The sequence below is a fragment of the Scyliorhinus torazame genome, chromosome 5 (genome assembly GCF_047496885.1).
Source record: "Scyliorhinus torazame isolate Kashiwa2021f chromosome 5, sScyTor2.1, whole genome shotgun sequence".
Classification (NCBI taxonomy): Eukaryota; Metazoa; Chordata; class Chondrichthyes; order Carcharhiniformes; family Scyliorhinidae; genus Scyliorhinus; species Scyliorhinus torazame.
The window spans coordinates 228,455,723-228,479,282 of record NC_092711.1 but is presented as its reverse complement, the minus strand read 5'-3'; the positions used below and the strand labels follow the sequence as shown (position 1 = coordinate 228,479,282).

At 46.9% G+C, this 23,560-nt stretch overlaps 1 protein-coding gene across 1 annotated transcript in view; it reads right to left on the bottom strand.

Moving 5' to 3' along the window:
• Positions 1-211: 211 nt before the first annotated feature.
• pcdh19 (protocadherin 19) overlaps positions 212-23,560 on the bottom strand; it is a 253,124-nt gene continuing 229,775 nt past the window's right edge. Inside the window, exon 5 of the mRNA XM_072505203.1 lies at positions 212-528. Coding sequence (XP_072361304.1) covers positions 500-528 — 29 coding nt within the window. The 3' untranslated portion in view covers positions 212-499. The remainder of the gene's footprint in view (positions 529-23,560) is intronic.

Sequence of the window (23,560 nt, the reverse complement as noted above, 5' to 3'; positions counted from 1 at the left end):
GAAGCTTTATTGAGGTAAAATATAAAAAAATTGGGTTGTTGGCTATATTAATTGCTTTGAAATTAATTTGGAATTGTATTTGGTATTAATGAAATGTTAATCTAGTGAAATTGATCATTTTGGCAGCAGAGTAACTATTTTTCTGTAAAAGTATACTTTATTCATGAAATTTATAAAAGTACATTACAAGATATCATTCAAAGTTGACATTATACAAAGTGCAAAACAAATCAGTTTAATTCAATATTGTTTGCTACTCACTGCTTTTACAATGGCAGTCAATATTTACTATGTTCATTACAAATCAGACAGACAGCCCAAGGGTTTTCCAGTTTACAACCTCACTGTAATCTACTTGAAGGGTCATTCCCCTTTGCAGCTTTGTGGCAACAGCACCAAACTTCAGTGCATTCCTCAACAAGTAGTCCTGGACCTGGAATGTGCGTGGTTTTGGGTAGACGAAGAATGTCTTTCACTGAGCTGATGGTTCTGTTGATATTTATCTTGGCTTGAATCCCTGGGAACAGCCTGCAGAGCACAGAATGAAGTGTCATAGAATCATAGAATTTAAAGTGTAGAAGGAGGCCAATCGGCTCATCGAGTCTGCACCGACCCTTGGAAAGAGCACCCTACCTAAGCCATGCCCTATCCTTGTAACCCAGTAACACAACCCATCCTTTTTTGGACACAAAGTGCAATTTAGCATGGCCAATCCACCTAACCTGCACATTTTTGGACTGGGGGAGGAAACAGGAGCACCCGGAGGAAACCCACGCAGGCACGGGGAGAACGTACAGACTCCACACAGACTGTGACCCAAGCCGGGAGTCGAACCCAGGTCTCTGGCGCTGTGAAGCAACAGTGCTAACCTCCGTGTCATCATGGAGCTGCTCAGGATGAACCTCGACCAAAACCACTGTATCTTTATCCAGATACGCTTTGCAAAGGCAAATTCCACAAGGAGAAGGACAACAGCCCCTTCCCCACCAGAGCCAGCTCCAGAGCACCATGCAGAGAAGGTGGGACTCTGGGTGTGCAGGAAGGAGCTGACTGGGAGGGCTCTTCTCACCACCAGCCAAGGTATGTCTTGTGCTTGTTTGAAAGTTCTGGTGATGAGGCACTCTGCCAAATTGTGACAGTCAGTTCAGGCAGACATTACATTGCAACTTTCACGTCCTTGGGACATCCAAAGCTCTTTATATACTATGAACTACTTTTGAAGGGTAGTCACTGTTCTTTTGTGGGCAAATGGGTAACAGACGCTCTGGTTTGTGAACTGTTGAAATGTTAGTTGAAATGAACGATTATCAACAACGTGATGGTTCATGCTTGGATCAGGAGCTGACTCAAGCAAAACGCTTTTGCCATCATGTTGCACCTATGTATGTTTCTACGGTGACTGTATTTTATTTGTATACCCAATTATAAAATTTATGGCATCAATCCAGTGGCTCCACCAACTTCCTTGATCTTCTCTTCAGTTTTCCTGCTGAAGAACTTTGCCTTGAAAATGACTGGCTGTCGGGTGCCATGGTAGCACAGTGGTTAGCACTGTTGCTTCACAGCGCCAGTGTCCCAGGTTCGATTCCCACTTGGGTTACTGGCTGTGCGGAGTCTGCACGTTCTCCCTGTGTCTGGATGGGTTTCCTCCGGATACTCCGGTCTCCTCCCACAAGTCCCGAAAGACGTTCTGTTAGGTGAATTGGGCATTCTGAATTCTCCCTCTGTGTACCCGAACAGACGTCGGAATGTGGCGACTAGGGGCTTTTCACAGGAACCACATTTTAGAGTTAATGTAAGTCTACATGACAATAATAAAGATTGTTATTTTTATGATGATCATGGCGAATGTTTCCTCTCAGCTTTCCAGCTTTTATCAACCTGGACAGCATCCACAGCCTTTAAAAGGACAAGTTGCCAGTTGATATTAATAGTGTTCAAATCACTTGTTTGGCAAATAAGTGGATGGAAACTTCAGTGTTCAGTACTGTTATCGTTTTCATTGTTGTAGCTCAAATGCCTTTCACATGACTGATGTTTAATGTGATTTAAGCTATGATAACTCAGTGCTGCCACCTTGCACTTCTCGAAAGCAGCTGCTAGGAATAAATGGTGTCTGCATTATAACAATCCCATAATGAGCTTCAGAATGACAGTCTGGTGTGTGGGAGCTGCTGCACACAGTTTCTGTCTGAGCTGTTGTTGTTCCAGAATGTGAAGGAAACTTTCAATGAATATTCTCTGCTGAACATGAACTATAATTTTGCTAGATATGCTCAAAGAGCATTTATGGGTAACACACGTATATTATGAATGATTTCATTTAGGATTTTCCATTTTAAACAGGCATACCTTTAAAAATTGTCATTGCATCGAAGATAAATCTGTCAGAGAATGTTGCAGGCGAATTAGCTGAAACCTCTGTAGCCTTCATTTTGTCACACACTCTCTCTCTCTCTGCAAATCCCCACTCTCTGCCCTGCCGCAGAGGGGAAAAAAAATCTTCCTAGCTGTGTCTGTCATGAGCTCTCACTGTCAAAAACAAAGCTGAGCCTTAAAACACTAAATTACATGATACAGAGATGAGCTTGACTTTTCTCTCATTCATGTTATGCTGACAGTATAGCAGGGGCTCAGCAACAGCATAACGGATTCATTGGTAAATATAAATGGTTTTTAAAAAAAAAAGAATAAAGCCTCGAATCAGTTTTAATCAATGCTGAATTCCCATGTAATGGTTGATCAGGATTCAAAGGAAGCAGGACTCTGGCAAGCTCTAACTGGCTTCTCCATCCCCTGCTCCCACACATTAGTATTGGCAAAATGTCCCAGCAGTTTGTTAGTGCTGGAACGTGAGAGAGCTTATAATTTCCCTCCGACCGCTCTCAGTTGTATTACAAGGACTCCGGAGATCTGAAATGAGCAATTTGATTGGCTAACTGCTCCACAATGATTTATAATGTTCACCGGCTTCCTTTTATATAACGTTGAAAACCTCGAAAGTCTTATTTAAGCTTGACTCTAAAGTCTTGTCACTCCTCCCATTCACAAAGAGGAGGCATTTACATTGGCAATGTTGTGATCCTGGTGTGTGATTTGAAAAGGCACAGCTTTTTGTTTCTGCATCTAAAGTCTGCGTTGAAATATTTTGTTTATAAATCTGAGATGAAAGGCTTTAAATTGGTTGCTGGTAGAAAGTCAAGTCGAGGGCAAATACCTGTCAAATGTTTGTTTTGTTTCCTGATATCATTGCAGCGTTTATTTGGAAATCTAGGGAAGAATTTGGGTAGACAAGGAAAGTGCACGCAGTTATTTTCTAACAGAGCCACGACTTCCTGCCTCCTCAGTGTCACATTTGGGGCTTACCTCAAGATGTGCAAGGGAATCCCTCTTGGAAGTCCTCATGTAAGGGTTTACTCAACAATTGACCAGAAGAGATAAGTTCCCCTGGACAATTGGTCGAAGCTGGGAACCATCCGACAAAGTGATTTAAATCGCTAACTTTACATGGTTCTGCCTGTTTTACACTCACAGTTACTCTGAAAGTGTTAGAAGAAAAAAACCCACTTCTAATATAAGATTAAACACTCAGACCAAACCCCACATGGTACATCCCCCACATCCCCGCAACTAACCACCCCACTGTCTTCCGCATCCCCCACCACTCACCCGCAAAGGAATCCCTACACATCGACCCAACCCCATCCCCGTCCTGTACCCAACCCCAACCTGGTCCCTGCCCAACCAGACACTTTCCAACCCAACACCACCTCGAACCAAGCCCCCCCGTAACCTGAATGACACCCCACATCAACTGACCCTCCCCAACCTCCCTAATGACATACCCTTGACCCAACCCCCTGGCACCCCTTATCCTAATAACCCCCCTAACCTGAATGACATCCCACCCGACCCAAACAACAATTGCCGACTTGACACCCTATCCCGATTTCCGCCCCCCCTCCCTCCCTCCGATGTCTGGACCTCTGATCCTGCTGCCGTCTGATATTCGAAGTCCCCTCCAATTACTGGATCACCCCGTCATGTCCGTACTTACCCCCCACCCCCCCCCCACATGTCCAGATACCCTCCCATGTCCATTTATTCTCAAAAACATGTCTGAAGGGAAGCAAGTTCATCCTTCACCACCTGGAAGCCTAATAATGTAGGGATATCTCATGCAGAATCATAACAAATTGGGTGGCCTCATCCTCGGATTGGTCAAAGCAATATTTTTATTATCATATATTATTATCTCTGTCCCACCAGCCCCGTACTTCCAGTGCGTCGCGCCCCCATCAACAGTGGGATCCTCCGTTCTGGCAGCCGGCCAATGCTTTTTCCATTGTGTCTATCCCACACTGTCGGGATCGCCGTGGGCATGTGTGCACTACCGTCAAAGCAGAGGATCCCACCAACGGAGAATCCCTCAGCCAGTGACTATCAGCAGGTCTCTCTAACAGCAGGCTTGAGGCCTTCTATGACCAGTGAGCACCGCAGGGGCTAGAGTGCATCATCAGCCCTCTAAATGATATTTTAATTTAATTTGCACGTTTTTCTGAAGGTTTTCGATTTATGCTGCAATGGACTTTGAAATATATTGCCATTCCTTCACTGTTGCTGGTTCAAAATCATGAAACTTCGTCTCTCCCAAAAAGATGTGCAGGGTAGGTGGAGTGGCCACGCGAAACTGCCCCTTAACTGGAAAAAAAAATTGGGAACTCTAAATTGATATTAAAAAATAACTTCCTCCCAGGAGTTTGCACATTCTCCCCGCGTCTGCGTGGGTCTCACCCCACAACCCAAAGATGGGCAGGGTAGGTGGATTGGCCGTGCTAAATTGCCCCTTAATTGGAGAAAAATAATTAGATACTCTAAAGTTAAAAAATAAATAACAGTGCCTGTACCTATACCACATGAATTACAGCAGTTGAGGAAAGCAGCTCACCACCAGTGTAATTCGGGATGGGCAATAAATGCTGGCCTAGTCAGCGACCCCCACATCCCAGGAATGAATAATTTTCTAAAAATGAGCTAACTTGGCCATTTGGTTTAGTTTGCACAAATCAATCTCTCCATCTAATGGAGAATTGAAGAGAACTGAATCTGGTTATAATCCACCCAAATGGCAGATTGGACATTTCTTCCTTTGCATTCTGATCAACCATTATAGTCAAATTGAACAGAGATGTCAACTGTCAAGTTTATAGTTATTAATCATGTTACTTCCCTGAAGCAACCAGCACGTTCCGTTACAGTATTTTAAATCGCATAGTCACATCTGCCTCATAGTCTTTTAATGCAAACTTCATGTGCAATTTAACGTGTTTCCACCTATCTGGTCCAGCTTGATCAGGAGTCAGAAAGCTGTGAATATGCCTCTGTGCATGTGTTCCTGTTTACAAATTAGCCCTCAAATTGCAGCAATTCAGCAAAACTATTCAGGGACGTTGGGAGATCATCAGATTGCACACTTCCTGCTCAGTTTCTGCTTGATCTGAGCAGCCTGTGTAAGTTTTAAGAGTGTTGTATGTTATAGGTTTCAAAACATGTATTAGGCTTGGTGATTCGTGGATGATTTGAATTCAAGGGGCTCGCCCTCCAAATTTCAGGCTTCATGTACTGCAGTTGCACTGTATGCTTCCTGGTCATGAGATATGGGTATTTCAGCTGAGGCTGGCTCTCCCTTGTCAAGGTTCTGAAAGAAACTAAAATATCACTGAGTTTTTGGTAACAGGAAATGGGGATCGCTTTCCTTGCTCTCACAGCTTAATCAAGGAGGATAGGTTTTAGCAGAGAAGCATTGCTGAAGATATCAGGTAGCACCAAAGCTGTAAGAAAAGTAGCAAGTGCTGGGAAGAAACTCAGCAGGTCTGGCAACATTTATGGAGAGAGAAGCAGAGTTAACGTTTCGAGTACAATATGACTCTTCCTTGGCACTGAAAGACTCATCGCTATGCCACCCATTTCATCTACAAGACCATCTACCTACAGTGACAAAACAGGAATCCTTGCAGAGACTGCAGGCTGAGGGGGAAATGGTTACCGTATTAACTTTTTTACTTGAAGACAGCAGGCAGATAGCTCTGCAGATGGGGGCGGCATCACCACTTGCTGCAAAGCTAGCCATCCACCTCATTTTCTATGCTATCTTGTCCTCATAGGCTGGCCTTGGGAATGTTAGCAGAATTGGCCATGTTCGTTCAATGAGTCACTGATTTTATTTTCAGGAAACCTAACAACTTCATCTTCTCCCTCCGCTGGCTAGCACCGGCAACATGACTGGGCTTTCCAATACCCTGAAGCGTGCTGATTGTCCTAAAATATTGACCCGTACCAACGGAAAGGAATTCATTTCCATCAATGCAATGCTGGTCAGCGACCACCAGAAACATTACGTGCCACTAATGACCACTTCCCAGGCACTTAAAGCAATCAGCCGTGTCAGACTTACACAAAGCCAAAGGGTAAACTGGGAAAACAGTTCCTGAGAAACCCTTTACAATGAAACCTGTGCCACAGCCACGCATCAAAGCAGTGCATAGATATAATGCCCATACAACCATGAAGCTCAATAATGAATCTTATCAGCATGTTCACACAGCAGCACTCTGGATGTCCAAGTAGATTAGTGGATTGAATACAACATTACTTTCCTCAAGTCTTCACCTGTTCTTGTCAATTGCTCAATTTTTATGCCAAGAGGCTAATCTGCTGCTGATCAAATCTGTTCAGACTCTTGTCATAATATGCACCCATGCATATCATGAGGTAAAAGCAGGCAGTGACAGACACCCAGGTTAGCCAATCAACATACAGGACAGAACACAACCAATCACCAGACAGAACACCAGAGGGGGACTTCCAACTATAAAACACACGAGGCATCAGCACTCCGCCTCTTTCCACTGGTGACAACTGTAGTGACAGTCAGGGTGTATATATCAGTCAGCACCTTCTACACGTGGATCAGAGCTAGTCTGGTCTAGTTATTTAGAGTTAGTATACTTAGAGTAGTAGAGTGTCAACCCACAGCCAGCTGTGTGCATTGCTACAGAAGTTCAATAAATCTTATTGAACCAACGCCTATGTTTGGCGTATGCTTTACAGTTCATCTGCATCCTGTTGCGGTCCCAGGATGAATAACACGACATGATACCAGGAGTCTAATTCATCTAAGTAATTTACCTTGAATAATCCAGTGACGACCAGTAAGTGCCTTCCAGCGGCATGGGGAAGATCCAGGCCCCTCCACAGCTCCGGATCTCCGGAAACCTCGGTGCCAACTGGCGGGTCTTCAAGCAGAAATTCAGTCTATACATTGAGGCCTCGGGCCTCGAGGATGCATCCGATGTCAGAAAAATTGTGCTGCTCCTATCGACTGCAGGGGACCAGGCCACCCAAATCTTCAATTCGCTCACTTTTGCCGACGGTGAGTACAAGACCAAGTTCCAGACCACGTTAACCAAATTCAACAGTCACTGTGAAGTCGAAACGAACGAGAGCTTTGAGCGCTATGTCTTCCAACAATGCCTTCAGGGTAAGAATGAGCCTTTCCAATCCTTTCTAACTCATCTCCGCATATTAGCCCAATCCTGCAACTACGGTGACACCGCTGATTCCCTCATTAGGGATCAGATCGTGTTTGGTGTCCACTCCGATGCCCTGCAGGAGCAGCTCCTAAAAATAAAAAATATGACCCTGCCAGTAGCCATCGAGACATGTAAAGTGCATGAACAGGCGAAAAGTCGCTACTCCCGCATCAAATTGGCAGAACAGGACCAACTTGCCTCCCACGAGGCAGAGATTGTACAGGCCATCGCCCAAATGCGGCGCCTTAGCATCGATGAAGGTGGCCATTTTGCGCGCTTTTCCCGGGGTCCCATGCATGCGCACCACGAAGCGGCCAAAGAACACACTGCGCAGGTGCGAGCGGCGGCTGACCGCACTGTGCATGTGCGACGACGCACGGAGTGTTACGACGTCAATGTCATGACGTGCCCGAACTGCGGCACCACCCACTTAAAGCAGCAATGCCCTGCAAGAGGCAGGCGATGTTTAAATTGTGGGAAGCCTGGCCATTATACAGCCTTGTGCAGGTCTGCACCTCTGATCGTGGGCCAGCGATCCCAGTTCCAACACAAACGCATTTGAAGTATGCAGCAAGGGCTGCTGGATTCGGAACCTGGTAACACCACGGATCCAGAGGATGACTGCCTGGAGTCCCCATTGATGTGTTGGGTGTTCTGGATCCATGGAACACATACAGGCCACCAACACTTAAAATAGTACACTATTTTATTAAGTTAGAAACTGTTGAACATATTTTCACTGTGGGTTAACACGATGTTAGATTAAACTAAAGACCTATGCCTGTCCTAACCAGTCTATGCACTCAGCACATGGTGAAGACCTGTGCTGTAAGCTGTAAGCTCTGTCCTTGTAGAAGGCTGCATCCCGAATGAGCGGGAACTCTGATGCCCTCTTTCTCTTTAGTGAGTGTGCTCTAACTGGTGATTGGCTGCGGTGTTGTGTGTGTTGATTGGTCCTGCTGTGTGTCCATCAGTGTGTGTGTATCTGCACCATGATATACTGGTGTATATTATGACATCCCCCCTTTTATAAAAAATGTATGTGTGTGGCAATAAATAATGTGTGGTGAGAATGTTCCTAACTACGTGTGGGGTGCAAAGACATTTTACAGGACTACGTACGTGAGAACTAAGCTATTTACATGGGAAGGTGTCTGGTGCAGAGAAGCAGTATGCAACAAGAGTAATGAGATCAACACTAAATACAAACCAGGGAAACAATCAAACAAAGCAACAAAACAATTCAGAGAGTCGATAAATTTGAAAAGTTCATAAATTAAGTCTCTGAGGTGGGCGACAAATTCTGGTTGACCACCTCAAGGGTGGGTCGAGAGCCGCTGGTTCAGGAGCGGGCTGGACTGTGTCAGAGTCGGGGGAGGCAGAGTGACAGGGAGCTCTGCAGAGTCCGTGGCAGGGTCAGCAGGAGGGCGAGGCGACACTGGAGGATCACGTGGCGAGCTTGGAACAAGACGAAGGGCGCGTCGATTGTGGCTCAGAATAGAGCCATCCGGTAGACGAACCAGGAACAAGCAGGGGGCCACCTGCCGAAGGGCAACAGCGGTTGCAGACCAGCCACCATCTGGAAGATGGACGCGGATGTTGTCATCTGGAGCCAGAGCAGGAAGATCAGCTGCACGGGAGTCATGAGCCGCCTTGTGCTGTGCACGAGACAGCAGCATCCGTCGAAGGACCGGAATGTGGTCGAGGTCTGGGACATGGATGGACGGCACCGTCATCCTCAGGGTGCGACTCATGAGTAACTGGGCTGGCGACAGGCCAGTGGACAGTGGGGCGGAGCGATAGGCCAGCAAGGCAAGGTAGGAATCAGACCCAGCATCGGCAGCCTTGCATAGGAGCCGTTTGACGATATGTACTCCCTTCTCTGCTTTGCCGTGGGATTGGGGGTACAGGGGACTGGACGGCACATGGACAAAATTGTACCGCCTGGCAAAGTTGAACTATTCTTGGCTGGCAAAGCAGGGGCCATTGTCCAACATAACCGTGAGCGGGATGCCGTGCCAAGCAAAAGTTTCTTTACATAGATTACATAGAACATACAGTGCAGAAGGAGGCCATTCGGCCCATCGAGTCTGCACCGACCCACATTAATCCCTCACTTCCACCTTATCCCCGCAACCCAATAACCCCTCCCAACCCTTATGGACACTACGGGTAATTGAGCATGGCCAATCCACCTAACCTGCACGTCTTTGGACTGTGGGAGGAAACCGGAGCACCCGGAGGAAACCCACGCGGACACGGGGAGAACGTGCAAACTCCGCACAGACAGTGACCCAGCGGGGAATCGAACCTGGGACCCTGGCGCTGTGAAGCCACAGTGCTAATCACTTGTGCTACCGTGCTGCCATTTACCATTTACATGCACGAATGACTGCAGACGAGGTGAGGTTGTGCAACCGTATCACCGCTGGGTAATTTGAAAAGTAGTCCACGATCAGGACATAGTCTCTACCCAGCACATGGAACAGGTTGATGCCCACCTTGGTCCATGGTGACGTGACCAACTCATGGGGCTGCAGAGTCTCACGTGGTTGGGCCGGCTGGAAGCGCTGACAAGTGGGGCAGTTGAGCACTGTGTTGGCTATGTCCTCATTAATGCCGGGCCAGTACACTGCCTCTCGGGCCTGTCGGCCGCACTTTTCCACGCCAAGGTGTAGTTGTTCCAGGACAAGCTGGCGCAAGCTATGCGGGATGACAATGCGGTCCAGTTTTAGAAGAACCCCGTCTACTACTGCCAGATCATCTCTGACATTATAGAATTGAGGGTATCATACTGGTGTATATTATGACACCAATATCGTGTGGGCATCATTACCACTTATGACAAGGCTTCCTCAAATTCAGCAGCACGCCTACCATCCTCAACATGGATTCTGCGGACAAATGGCGTGCTGTTGTACATGTCAACCAATGCAGCATCCGGTTCAAGCTGGACACTGGTGCTTCAGCTAATCTCATATCTCAAGCAGATCTTGCTCGCATCCAAAGGCAGCCAAAAATTCTTCCGCCGGCCTGCCAGCTGCTTGATTATAATGGCAATGGCATTATTGCGTTAGGGTGTTGTCACCAGCATGTCCCCAACAAGGTCATCAAAGCCACACTGCGATTCAAAATCGTCAAGCCTGACAAGGCTTCCCTGCTTGGTGCCCATGCATGCAAGCTACTCAATCTCGTCCAGTGCGTATATGCCATGTCCTCTGCCAACATGAATCTTCAGGCTGATATTGACAAAATCCTGTCACAATGCCTGGATGTGTTCAGTGGGATGGGCACGCTGCCCTACCGCTACAAAATCTTACTCAGGCCTGATGCCATGCCTTTGATCCATGCACCACGCCGGGTGCCGGCTCCTCTGAAGGACCGTTTAAAGGCGTACTTGCAGGAGCTCCAAGACCGGGGTATAATCTCTAAAGGGACGGAACCGACTGACTGGGTCAGCTCGATGGTCTGTGTGAAGAAGCCCTCTGGAGAACTGCGCATATGTATAGATCCCAAGGATTTGTAACCGAAACATAATGTGGGAACACTACCTGATCCCGAAGCGGGAGGAGCTAACCAGTGAGATGGCACATGCCAAATTCTTCACGAAGCTGGATGCATTGCGTGGCCTCTGGCAGATACAACTGGACGAGTCCAGCAGGAAGCTCTGCACGTTTAATACGCCTTTTGGAAGGTACTGTTAGAACGGCATGCCGTTTGGCATTGTTTCAGCCTCTGAAATCTTTCACAGGATCATGAAACAGATTCTGGAGGGCATTGAGGGTGTGTGGGTTTATGTTGATGATGTCATTATATGGTCCGCGACCCCAGAGGAACACATATCTCATCTCCAACAAGTCTTTAGACGCATACATGCCAACGGCCTCAAGTTGAACAAGGCCAAATGCTCCTTTGACATGTCATCAATCAAGGTTTTGGGTGATCAAATATCCCAGCAGGGCGTGCAACTGGACTCGGACAAAGTCAAGGCCATCAACACCATGAGGACCCCGGAAGACAAAAAGGCAGTACTCCGCTTCCTGGGTATGGTTAACTTCTTGGGAAAGTTCGTTCCCAACCTCGCATCACACACCACAGCTCTCAGGCATCTGGTGAAGAAGTCCGCTGCCTTTCAGTGGCTACCCACACATCAAGCAGAGTGGCTCGAGTTAAAGGCAAAGCTCACCATTGCTCCGGTACTAGTGTTTTTTGACCCAGAGCAGGAGACAAAAATCTCCACGGATGCCAGCCAGAACGGCATTGGTGTGGTGCTCCTCCAGAAGGATGACTCCTTGTCCTGGTCTCCAGTGGCCTATGTGTCCAGGGCCATGACTCCCAATGAGCAAGGTATGCTCAGATAGAGAAAGAGTGCCTGGGCCTCCTCACCGGTATTGTAAAGTTCCATGATTACGTCTACGGTCTACCAACCTTCACAGTAGAGACTGACCACAGACCCCCTAGTCCATATCATTCACAAGGACTTGAATAACATGACGCCCAGACTTCAGCGCATTCTCCTTCGACTCCGCGGGTATGATTTCGAATTGGTTTACACACCGGGCAAGGAGCTAATCTTTGCGGATGCCCTGTCTCACGCCATCATCTCGCCCTGTGAACAAGTCGACTTCATCCGCCAAATTGAGGCACAGGTGCAACTGTGTGCCAGCAACCTCCCGGCCTCAGACGAACGAGTCGTCAACATTCGAGAAGAGACTGCCAAGGACCCTCTTCTGCAGCGGGTCATACATCACCTTGCAAATGGTTGGCAGAAAGGGCAATGCCCCCAGTTCTTTAATGTCAAGGATCACCTAACAGTTGTCGAGGGGATCCTCCTCAAGCTGGATCGTATTGTTATTCCTCGTAGCCTCCAGAGCTTAGTGCTCAAACAGATCCACGAGGGACACCTCGGTATCGAGAAATGCAGGCGCAGGGCTCAGCAGGCTGTCTATTGGCCTGGCATCAACGAGGACATATCCAACATGGTCCTCAATTGTGCGTCTTGCCAGCGTTTCCTGCTCAGCCCAAAGGAAAACCCCAGCAACACGCGATCGTGACCACTCCATGGTCTGAGGTGGGAATCGACCTTTTTTACGCCAATGGGCGTGATTACGTGCTTATAATTGACTACTTCTTGAGTTAACCCGAAGTGGTGAAACTGTCCGACCTCACATCAAGGACTGTCATCAAGGCCTGCAAGGAGACATGCCAGGCATGGTATTCCGCTGACGGTCATGACCGACAATGGTCCCTGCTTCTACAGCCAAGAGTGGTCCAACTTCGCAAAGCTGTACCAGTTCAAGCACATTACCTCGTGCCCGCATTACCCGCAATCTAACGGGAAGGTTAAAAAAGGGGTCCATATCGTGAAGCAACTGCTCTGCAAGGCTGCGGACTCAGCTTCTGACTTTAACCTTGCGCTCCTGGCATACAGGGCAACCCCTCTGTCCACTGGTATGTCACCGGCACAACTCCTTATGAATCGTGACCTGCGGACGACTGTTCCGGCCATTCATTTACCTGACCTGGATCACCTCCCAGTGCTGTAAAAGGTGCAGCAACTCAGAAACCGGCAAAAGCTGACATACGATGCTCATGTTACTGATTTACCTGTGCTCTTTCCGGAAGATGCTGTTCGCATCAAGTTGCCTGGTGGAGGCTGGTCAGCTCTAGCTGTTGTTCTTCGACAGGCTGTTCCCAGGTCGTTCGTGGTTCACATGGCTGATGAATCCATTGTCAGGTGCAACAGAAGGGCATTACGCAAACTTGCCTGCCCGCCACCGGATCTCACGTTCCCAGCTGTCGTTCTGCCCTTTCCGGACACCTCACTCCACGAGGCCACCAATCTGGCTGCAATCCCGCCTGTCAAGGTGCCGTCGTCGCCACCTCCACCTCTCAGGTGGTCAATAAGGATCCGACACCAGCCCCAGAGATTGGACCTATAAATATTTCCTGTGTACATACTGTTCTGTATCTGCACGCTTGACACCTTACATGTACATAGGCATTCACTCGCCATTTGCTGTAAATAGTTGTATCTGTAAATGTGTCGTATATGCTCTAAGCAACCGACAATTTTTTTTTAAAAAAGGGGGGATGTCACAATATGCACCCATGCACACCATGAGGTAAAAACAGGCAGTGACAGACACCCAGGTTAGCCAATCAACATACAGGACAGAACACAACCAATCACCAGACAGAACACCATAGGGGGGCTTCCAACTATAAAACACACGCGGCATCAGCACTCCGCCTCTTTCCCTGGTGACAACTGTAGTGACAGTCAGGGTGTATATATCAGTCAGCACCTTCCACACGTGGATCTGAGCTAGCCTGGTCTAGTAAGCTAGAGTTAGTACACTTAGAGTAGTAGAGTGTTAATCCACAGCCTACGTGTGCATTGTTACAGAAGTTCAATAAATCGTATTAAACCAACGCCTACGTTTGGTGTATGCTTTACTGTTCATCTGCATCCTATTGCAGTCCATGTTACCCCCCAGGGTGAATAACACGACAACTCTGGCATAACTACAGTCACTTATACAAGGGTGCAAGGTGGTTTGGATGTTGCATTGTCTTGAGGCAGCACGGTAGCCTTGTGGATAGCACAATTGCTTCACAGCTCCAGGGTCCCAGGTTCGATTCCAGCTTGGGTCACTGTCTGTGCGGAGTCTGCACATCCTCCCCGTGTGTGCGTGGGTTTTCTCCGGGTGCTCCGGTTTCCTCCCACAGTCCAAAGATATGCAGGTTAGGTGGATTGGCCATGATAAATTGCCCTTAGTGTTCAAAATTGCCCTTAGTGTTGGGTGGGGTTACTGGGTTATGGGGATAGGGTGGAGGTGTTGACCTTGGGTATGGTGCTCTTTCCAGGAGCCGGTGCAGACTCGATGGGCTGAATGGCCTCCTTCTGCACTGTAAATTCTATGAAATCTATGAAAGAATGCAACCTCAGGATTCTTACTCCGATCATCCCATTACAGCAGACCTATTGACAGCAATGAGATGCCTGAATCCCAGCCCTAATCCAGTCACCCAACATTTTGAAGCAGCACAAGAGAGTTTCTTATAGTTTGGGGTCCAGGGCCTGTATCGTAGCAGTGAAGTGAGATATGTTCCAACTGTGCTTAAAACGTAGGAAACCAAAGGGTCCACTGCAAATGCCCTTTGAGTTTCCACTGGCTCTGTGATAAATAACAATGCAGACAGCTATTTATTCGTAAATCAAAGTAAAATACTGGTGATGCTGGAAATACATAATAAAAACAGAAAGTTCTGGAAGTATTAAACAGGCCCGGCAATATCTGTGCAGAAAAAAACAGAGTTAACACTTTGAATCAAACATAGTTCTGAACACAGTTCTGAAGGAGACCCATATTTGAAGTGGAAAAATTAACTCTGTTTCTCTCTCCATAGATGCTGCCAGACCTGCTGAGTATTTCCAGCCATTTATTCATGACAGACCCGACTGGAGAGTTCCTGGGTCGTCATCAGACCCCTACACAGTTCTTTGCAATAACTCAAATAATCCCTGTGGATGATCCTGTTCAGTCTGTAATCTCCTTCAGGGCAGCAAATGCATGATTATCATCTGCCAGCACCACTTGCCTCTTCTCACCTAGACACCATGTGTTGTCTTCTCAAGATCACCATTTACATCCTCCAGTGCAGTTCAATGGGCAGAGTCTAGCTGTGCGGATGCTTGGCAAGGGTAGATATATATATAGAGAGAGAGAGACAGAGTGCTGCCTTATTCAGGGACTCCGGCTGTGGCATCAATCTGTTCTTCCCAGCCTGTTCAAAAGATAAACTTAACCTGTGTCAAAATGCTAGTTTCAAGAATCCAAACAACTGGCCTTTTTAATATGCTATGTCTGATTTTTTTGCGAATAAGTGTATTTCTGTGTGTCAAAGCATTAATAAGAACATAATAGTACTTGCCATGGGCAATCCACAGTCCTCCAACGTCACTTTCCCCTATTTTCTTGTTGTTATGATAGTTAGGGTGGTCTGCTCAGATAAGGACCAGCTTTAGTTCTACTTTTCACTGTTTTATTACAAACCATCTTCTTCTAAAAGCAGGGAAGTAGCCCATGGTGTTTAGCTGTCAGAGGCAATGGTATCCAACACCAAACCAGTCTGATACTAAGTGACCAAATAAGTGGGAATTTCAACTTTGTACAACAGTGTAAGATGGTGAAATTGAATTATCCTCAGTTATAAGCCATGCCTGATGTTCCTTCAAGTTGAAGTCAATAAAGCAGAAAATTGATGTTTGGGAACTAATAGGTGTCTAATTCTACAATGCAGCACTCGCTCAGTGTTGCATAATGGTAAAGATACCATACGATTTACTCTAATGCTATACAATCAATGAGGGGAGAAATTTCCTAACACTTTCAGTTGGCCATGGTTAATCCTTGAATAGTGCAACAACAGTAGATTCTAAACCATGATATTCAAGCTGTTCATTATGCCTTGGGAAGACTATTTGTTATTGGCAATAGACGCATCATTTATTCAGTGAGTTGTTACTTTGTACAAAAACTGATGATGGTTGGCAACAAAATAGATTTTTCTTGGGTAAGGGATATGGAGCAAAGGCAAATCAATGGAGATGTTACAGATCAGTCATCATGTAATTAAACAGAGCTGTCCGAATGGTCCACTCTGTTCTTTCCTAAAGCATGAAACAGTGCCATGCTAATGCTCTTCGGGGGGGGTTTCAACTAGTTCAGCAGGGGCTTGGGAACCTGAATTGTAGCTCCAGTATACAGGAGGTTGAGAGTAGTGAGGTCATGAGTAAGGTTTTAAAGTTGCAGGAGTGTACCGGCAGGCAGGAATGTGGTTTAAAGTGTGTCTTCTTCAATGCCAGGAGCATCCGGAATAAGGTGGGTGAACTTGCGCATGGGTTGGTACCTGGGACTTCGATGTTGTGGCCATTTCGGAGACATGGATAGAGCAGGGACAGGAATGGTTGTTGCAGGTGCCGGGATTTAGATATTTCAGTAAGCTCAGGGAAGGTGGTAAAAGAGGGGGAGGGGTGGCATTGTTAGTCAAGGACAGTATTACGGTGGCAGAAAGGGCGTTTGATGAAGACTCGTCAATTGAGGTAGTATGGGCTGAGGTTAGAAACAGGAAGTCTTACAACACCAGGTTAAAGTCCAACAGGTTTGTTTCGATGTCATTAGCTTTCGGAGCGCTGCTCCTTCCTCAGGTGAATGAAGAGGTGTGTTCCAGAAACACATATAGAGACAAATTCAAAGATGCCAAACAATGCTAGGAATGCGAGCATTAGCAGGTGATTAAATCTTTACAGATCCAGAGATGGGGTACCCCAGGTTAAAGTGGTGTGAATTGTACCAAGCCAGGACAGTTGGTAGGATTTCGCAGGCCAGATGGTGGGGGATGAATGTAATGCGACATGAATCCCAGGTCCCGGTTGAGGCCGCACTCATGTGTGCGGAACTTGGCTATAAGTTTCTGCTTGGCGATTCTGCGTTGTCGCGGGTCCTGAAGGCCGCATTGGAGCACACTTACCCGGAGATCAGAGGCTGAATGCCCTTGACTGCTGAAGTGTTCCCCGACTGGAAGGGAACATTCCTGCCTGGTGATTGTTGCGCGATGTCCGTTCATTCGTTGTCGCAGCGTCTGCATGGTCTCGCCAATGTACCACGCTTCGGGACATCCTTTCCTGCAGCTTATGAGGTAGACAACGTTGGCCGAGTCGCACGTGTATGTACCGCGTACCTGGTGGGTGGTGTTCTCACGTGAAATAGTGGTATCCATGTCGATGATCTGGCACATCTTGCAGAGATTGCCATGACAGGGTTGTGTGGTGTCGTGGTCACTGTTCTGAAGACTGGGTAGTTTGCTGCAAACAATGGTTCGTTTGAGGTTGCGCGGTTGTTTGAAGGCAAGTAGTGGGGGTGTGGGGATGACCTTGGCAAGATGTTCATCGTCATCAATGACGTGTTGAAGGCTGTGAAGAAGATGACGTAGTTTCTCCGCTCCGGGGAAGTACTGGACGACGAAGGATATTCTGTCGGTTGTGTCCCATGTTTGTCTTCTGAGGAGGTCGGTCCGGTTTTTCGCTGTGGCGCGGTGGAACTGTCGATCGATGAGTCGAGTGCCATATCCCGTTCGTACGAGGGCCTCTTTCAACGTCTGTAGATGTCTGTTACGCTCCTCCTCGTCTGAGCAGATCCTGTGTGTACGGAGCGCTTGTCCATAGGGGATGGCTTCTTTAATGTGTTTAGGGTGGAAGCTGGAGAAGTGGAGCATCATGAGGTTATCCGTGGGTTTGCGGTAAAGCGAAGTGCTGAGGTGACTGTCCTTGATGGAGACGAGTGTGTCCAAGAATGCAACTGATTTTGGAGAGTAGTCCATGGTGAGTCTGATGGTTGGATGGAACTTATTAATGTCATCGTGTAGTTGTTTCAGTGATTCTTCGCCGTGGGTCCAAAAGAAAAAAATGTCATTGATGTATCTGGTGTATAACGTCGGTTGAAGGTCCTGTGCGGTAAGTAGGTCCTGTTCAAACTTGTGCATGAAGATGTTGGCGTATTGGACCACACAGGACCTTCAACCGACGTTATACACCAGTAGTGGGAAGTTGTGCTTGGAGTCCGAGGAGATAGGAGAGGTGCTAAATGAATATTTTTTGTCAGTATTCACACAGGAAAAAGACAATGTTGTCGAGGAGAATACTGAGATTCAGGCTACTAGACTAGAAGGGCTTGAGGTTCATAAGGAGGAGGTGTTAACAATTCTGGAAAGGGTGAAAATAGATAAGTCCCCTGGGCCGGATGGGATTTATCCTAGGATTCTTTGGGAAGCTCGGGAGGAGATTGCTGAGCCTTTGGCTTTGATCTTTAAGTCATCTTTGTCAACAGGAATAGTGCCAGAAGACTGGAGGATAGCAAATGTTGTCCCCTTGTTCAAGAAGGGGAGTAGAGACAACCCCGGTAACTATAGGCCAGTGAGCCTTACTTCTGTTGTGGGCAAAATCTTGGAAAGGTTTATAAGAGATAGGGTGTATAATCATCTGGAAAGGAATAATTTGATTAGACATAGTCAACACGGTTTCATGAAGGGTAGGTCGTGCCTCACAAACCTTATTGAGTTCTTTAAGAAGGTGACCAAACAGGTGGATGAGGGTAAAGCAGTTGATGTGGTGTATATGGATTTCAGTAAAGCGTTTGATAAGGTTCCCCATGGTAGGCTACTGCAGAAAATACAGAAGCATGGGATTCAGGAAGATTTAGCAGTTTGGATCAGAAACTGACTAGCTGGAAGAAGACAAAGGGTGGTGGTTGATGGGAAGTGTTCAGACTGGAGTCCAGTTACTAGTGGTGTACCACAAGGATCTGTTTTGGGGCCACTGCTGTTTGTCATTTTTATAAATGACCTGGAGGATGGCGTAGAAGGATGGGTGAGTAAATTTGCAGATGACACTAAAGTCAGTGGAGTTGTGGACAGTGCGGAAGGATGTTACAAGTTACAGAGGGACATAGATAAGCTGCAGCGCTGGGCTGAGAGGTGGCAAATGGAATTTAATGCAGAAAAGTGTGAGGTGATTCATTTTGGAAGGAATAACAGGAAGACAGAGTACTGGGCTAATGGTAAGATTCTTGGCAGTGTGGATGAGCAGAGAGATCTCGGTGTCCATGTACATAGATCCCTGAAAGTTGCCACTCAGGTTGAGAGGGTTGTTAAGAAGGCGTACGGTGTGTTAGCTTTTATTGGTAGAGGGGATTGAGTTTCGGAGCCATGAGGTCATGTTGCAGCTGTACAAAACTCTGGTGCGGCCGCATTTGGAGTATTGCGTGCAATTCTGGTCACCGCATTATCGGAAGGATGTGGAAGCATTGGAAAGGGTGCAGAGGAGATTTACCAGAATGTTGCCTGGTATGGAGGGAAGATCTTATGAGGGAAGGCTGAGGGACGTGAGGCTGTTTTCGTTAGAGAGAAGAAGGTTAAGAGGTGACTTTATTGAGGCATACAAGATGATCAGAGGATTGGATAGGGTGGACAGTGAGAGCCTTTTTACTCGGATGGTGATGTCTAGCACGAGGGGACATAGCTTTAAATTGAGGGGAGATAGATATAAGACAGACGTCAGAGGTAGGTTCTTTACTCAGAGAGTATTAAAGGCGTGGAATGTCCTGCCTGCAACAGTAGTGGACTCGCCAACACTAAGGGTATTCAAATGGTCATTGGATAGACATATGGACGGTAAGGGAATAGTGTAAATGGGCTTTAAAGTGGTTTCACAGGTAGGCGCAACATCGAGGGCTGAAGGGCCTGTACTGCGCTGTAATGTTCTATGTTCTATGTTCTATCACCAATTTCTGGGAAATGTTCGATCTCATAAAGTTCAATGGATCCTGGATCCGCAGGGGAGAAGATTCAGGAATTCTACCATCCTACATTATTGGTTTCCTGCAGTCCAGGCTTCTTAAGGTGGCCTGCAATCTGTTCTGCCTGGCAGTATGGGCACCGCAGAAATGGGTGAGCAAGGGGCCGAGACGAATAGGGGAGAAAGATAATAAGTAAAAATAATTGAGAAAGAAATTGGAAGCCAGTGTGAAGAAAACTGAGAAATATAAGTGAAGGAAAAAAACAGGAAATATTGCGAGATAAGTGGGGCTTCATTAAACCTAAACAGATCGAAGATGCTACAGGATTTTAATGGCTTTCACATCTTTATCATGATCAGTCTATCATATTGCCCTAAACAAATTAACATGATAACTTGGCAATATGTAAAGAACTAAATCAAAATTTGCTTAGGTGTAAAGTTCCAGAGATAGACAAAGGCCCATAATTAACTGTGTCCTGTTGGAATATTCTATGTTTCTTGGATTTAAAAAAAACACAGGTTGATATCCTTTCGCCCTCACAAAATTAATTGTGTGGGATATTCGCTTGAAACTTTTTGTTGGCACCAGCTGGAAGGCACATGCTATGGGGCAGGTTACCAAGCAATAAGTGTAGTGAAGTGCATGGCTCACACTTGTCTCTCACATGTTGCCAAATTGCTGCTCAGGGGAAAGCTATTAAACTGAAGATGTGCTTTAGGGTAGTTAAGCTGATTATTGCCAGTATAATGGGTAGTTAAATGAAACGTGCAATATATTGCAAAGCTCATGAACTGCACGTGCTAGCTTTGATATAAAACTGCCAGCCTCAGAGGTAGTAAGTCTGATGAACACTTACCTCAAATATCCCCTCGGGAATGTTCCATTCCTCCAACTCCAGCCTTCTGTGCCTCTTTCTCATCTCGCCATTGGTAATTTAAAGAATCCTTACAGTGCAGAAGGAGGCCATTCGGCTCATCAAGTCTGCACTGGCCCTTCCAGCCTCCACCCTATCCCTGTAACCTTGTAACCCTACATAACCTTTTGGATACTAAGGGACAATTTAACATGACCAATCCACCTAGCACATCTTTGAACTGTGGGAGGAAACCGGAGCACCCGGAAGAAACCCACGCAGACACGGGAAAGAAAGTGCAAACTTCACACGGATAGTCACCCGAAGCTGGAATTAAACCCAGGTCCCTGTAGCTGTGAGGTAGCAGAGCTAACCATGCCACCGTGCTGCACAGTTACCTCAGCTTCCAGCTACCTGAGCTCTCTAGACATTGCCCCTTGAGGTCACCCTCTCAACATTACCCCATCCTGCCTTGGCACTTGTTTCCTGATGTTCTGAATTGCTTCGGGATGTTTTTTTACATTTCAAAAGCACATTGGTGGTTGTAAGTTGCAATTGTTGTTGAAGCTGGTGATAGTGATGCACCATTAATGTTTGGGACATAGAGCTGTAGTTTGAAATCCTTTCTTTCATTCTTACAAAGGGGTCAAAATTCACTATCGACATTGAATGATAGTCAATTTGATAATCAAGTTGCGTATTCCTAGATGACAATTACTCAATAGGACAACGTTTGCCATGAGCATTATGGTAGGAGCAATACAGTCATTGGAAACGTCTGAAGTCGCCATTCTCTACTCTCTTGCATCCTCCTGGTCAAGCTCATTGACTTAACGTTTTGATTCACCACCTTTACTGGATGCATCTGCCAATTTAAAGGCCATTTTATCCTGCAGACAGAAGGGGGCACAGAGAAAATGAATGGGCATAGTGCAGAGACAACACCATACAGCTTCCGCGGAAGACTGCATGCAAAGATTGAAGAGATATGTCAACTATTGGTATCCCTTGACACTGGTTGGTGTGTTATCAGCAGGCTTCACAAGTCAGTATTTTTGTGTTCACTGATCTACGTTGGCTTGCAGTCCAGCAACACCTGCATTTTAAAATTCTTAACCTTATGCTCAGGGCCACAATTCCTCGATTGTTGGGATTCACTTTTCCCATTGGCAGTGCGCCCCAGCCACCGGGTTTCACAGTGATGTGGGGTGGTTTCAATGGGAAATCCCATCGGCCAGCGGCGAGAGGATAGAATCTCACCAGCAGCAAACGGCACCCGGTGAGAAACACGCAGCTGGGGATCGAAGAGTCCTGCCCCAAGTCTCTCCATTCCCTCCACCCTTCCAGGAATTCTGCACTCCTTCAATTCTGATCTCTTCAGTATCCACCATGTGCCTTTATTTACTTAGGTGTTAAGTTCTGGAATTTCATCCCAAAACCTCTCCACTGGTCTATCCTTCTTCAAGATGTACTGTAAAATCTACCTCTCTGATTACACTTTAGTCATGTGTCCTTCTATCCCCTTTAGTTGCTCCACTTTTTCATTCTGTCATTGGATACGAGTGTCACCGGCTGGGCCAGCATTTATTGCCCATCCCTAATTGCCCTTGAGAAGGTGGTGCGCAGCCTTCTTGAACTGCTGCAGTCCGTCTGTCATATGTGCACCACTGTGCTGTTAAGGAGGGAGTTCCAGGATTTGACACAATAATAATGAAGGAAAAGCGAAATATTTCCAAGTCAGGATTATGCGTGACCTGGAGGGGAACCTGCAGCTCATGGTGTACCCATGCATCTGCTGCCCTTGTCCTTCTAGGTGGCAGAGATTGTGAATTTGGAAGGTGCTGTTGAAGGAGCCTTTTGAGTTATGTCAAATTTTGTCTGATTATACTGCTGTGGAACACCTTCAGAATGTTATACTGTAGAAGTTGCTCTATAAATGCAAGCTGCTTTTGTTTACATCCTGTTTATATTTCTGTTTCAAATCTCACCCCAGAATTTCTCAACTGGGATCTGTGGGTCCTAAAATATTGTGATAGCCAACTGGGATAGAGGCTGAACTCCTTTACTAACGGTAGCACAGTGGTTGGCACTGTTAATTCAGACCGCCAGGGTTCGATTCCCAGCTTGGGTCACTGTCTGTGCAGAGTCTGCACGTTCTCCCCGTGTCTGCGTGGGTTTCTTCCGGGTGCTTCGTCATCCTCTTCCTCCCCCTCCCCCTCCAGCACGTCGACCCGCTTCTGTGCCAGGTTGTGGAGGACACAACAGACCACCGGATGACCCTCTGGGGGGTGTACCACAGCGAACCACCAGAGCAGTCGAGGCATTGGAAACACATTTTGAGGAGTCCGATGCACCGTTCAATGACAGATCTAGTGGCCGCATGGGCCTCGATGTATCAGGTCTCTGCATCAATCACCAGCCTTATTAGCCAGGTCCTAAGTGAGTACCCCTTATCCCCCAAGAGCCAACTGACTATCCTGGGTTGGTCTTCAAAGAGGCGGAGCATGTCCGTCTGCTCCAGGATGTAGCTGTCGTACATGCACCCTAGGAAGCGTGCGCGCATTTTCATGATCTTCATGTGGTGGTTGTGCACGAGCTGGATATTCAGGGCGTGGAACCCCTTCCTGTTGATACAGCAGGTCTGGTGTGCGCACGGCAAAATGCGTGCCATCTATTAGGCCCTGCACCTGAGCCATCCCGGGGATGGCTGAGAATCCTGCTTTCTGGGCATCTTGTTGGGCATGGGCCATGTC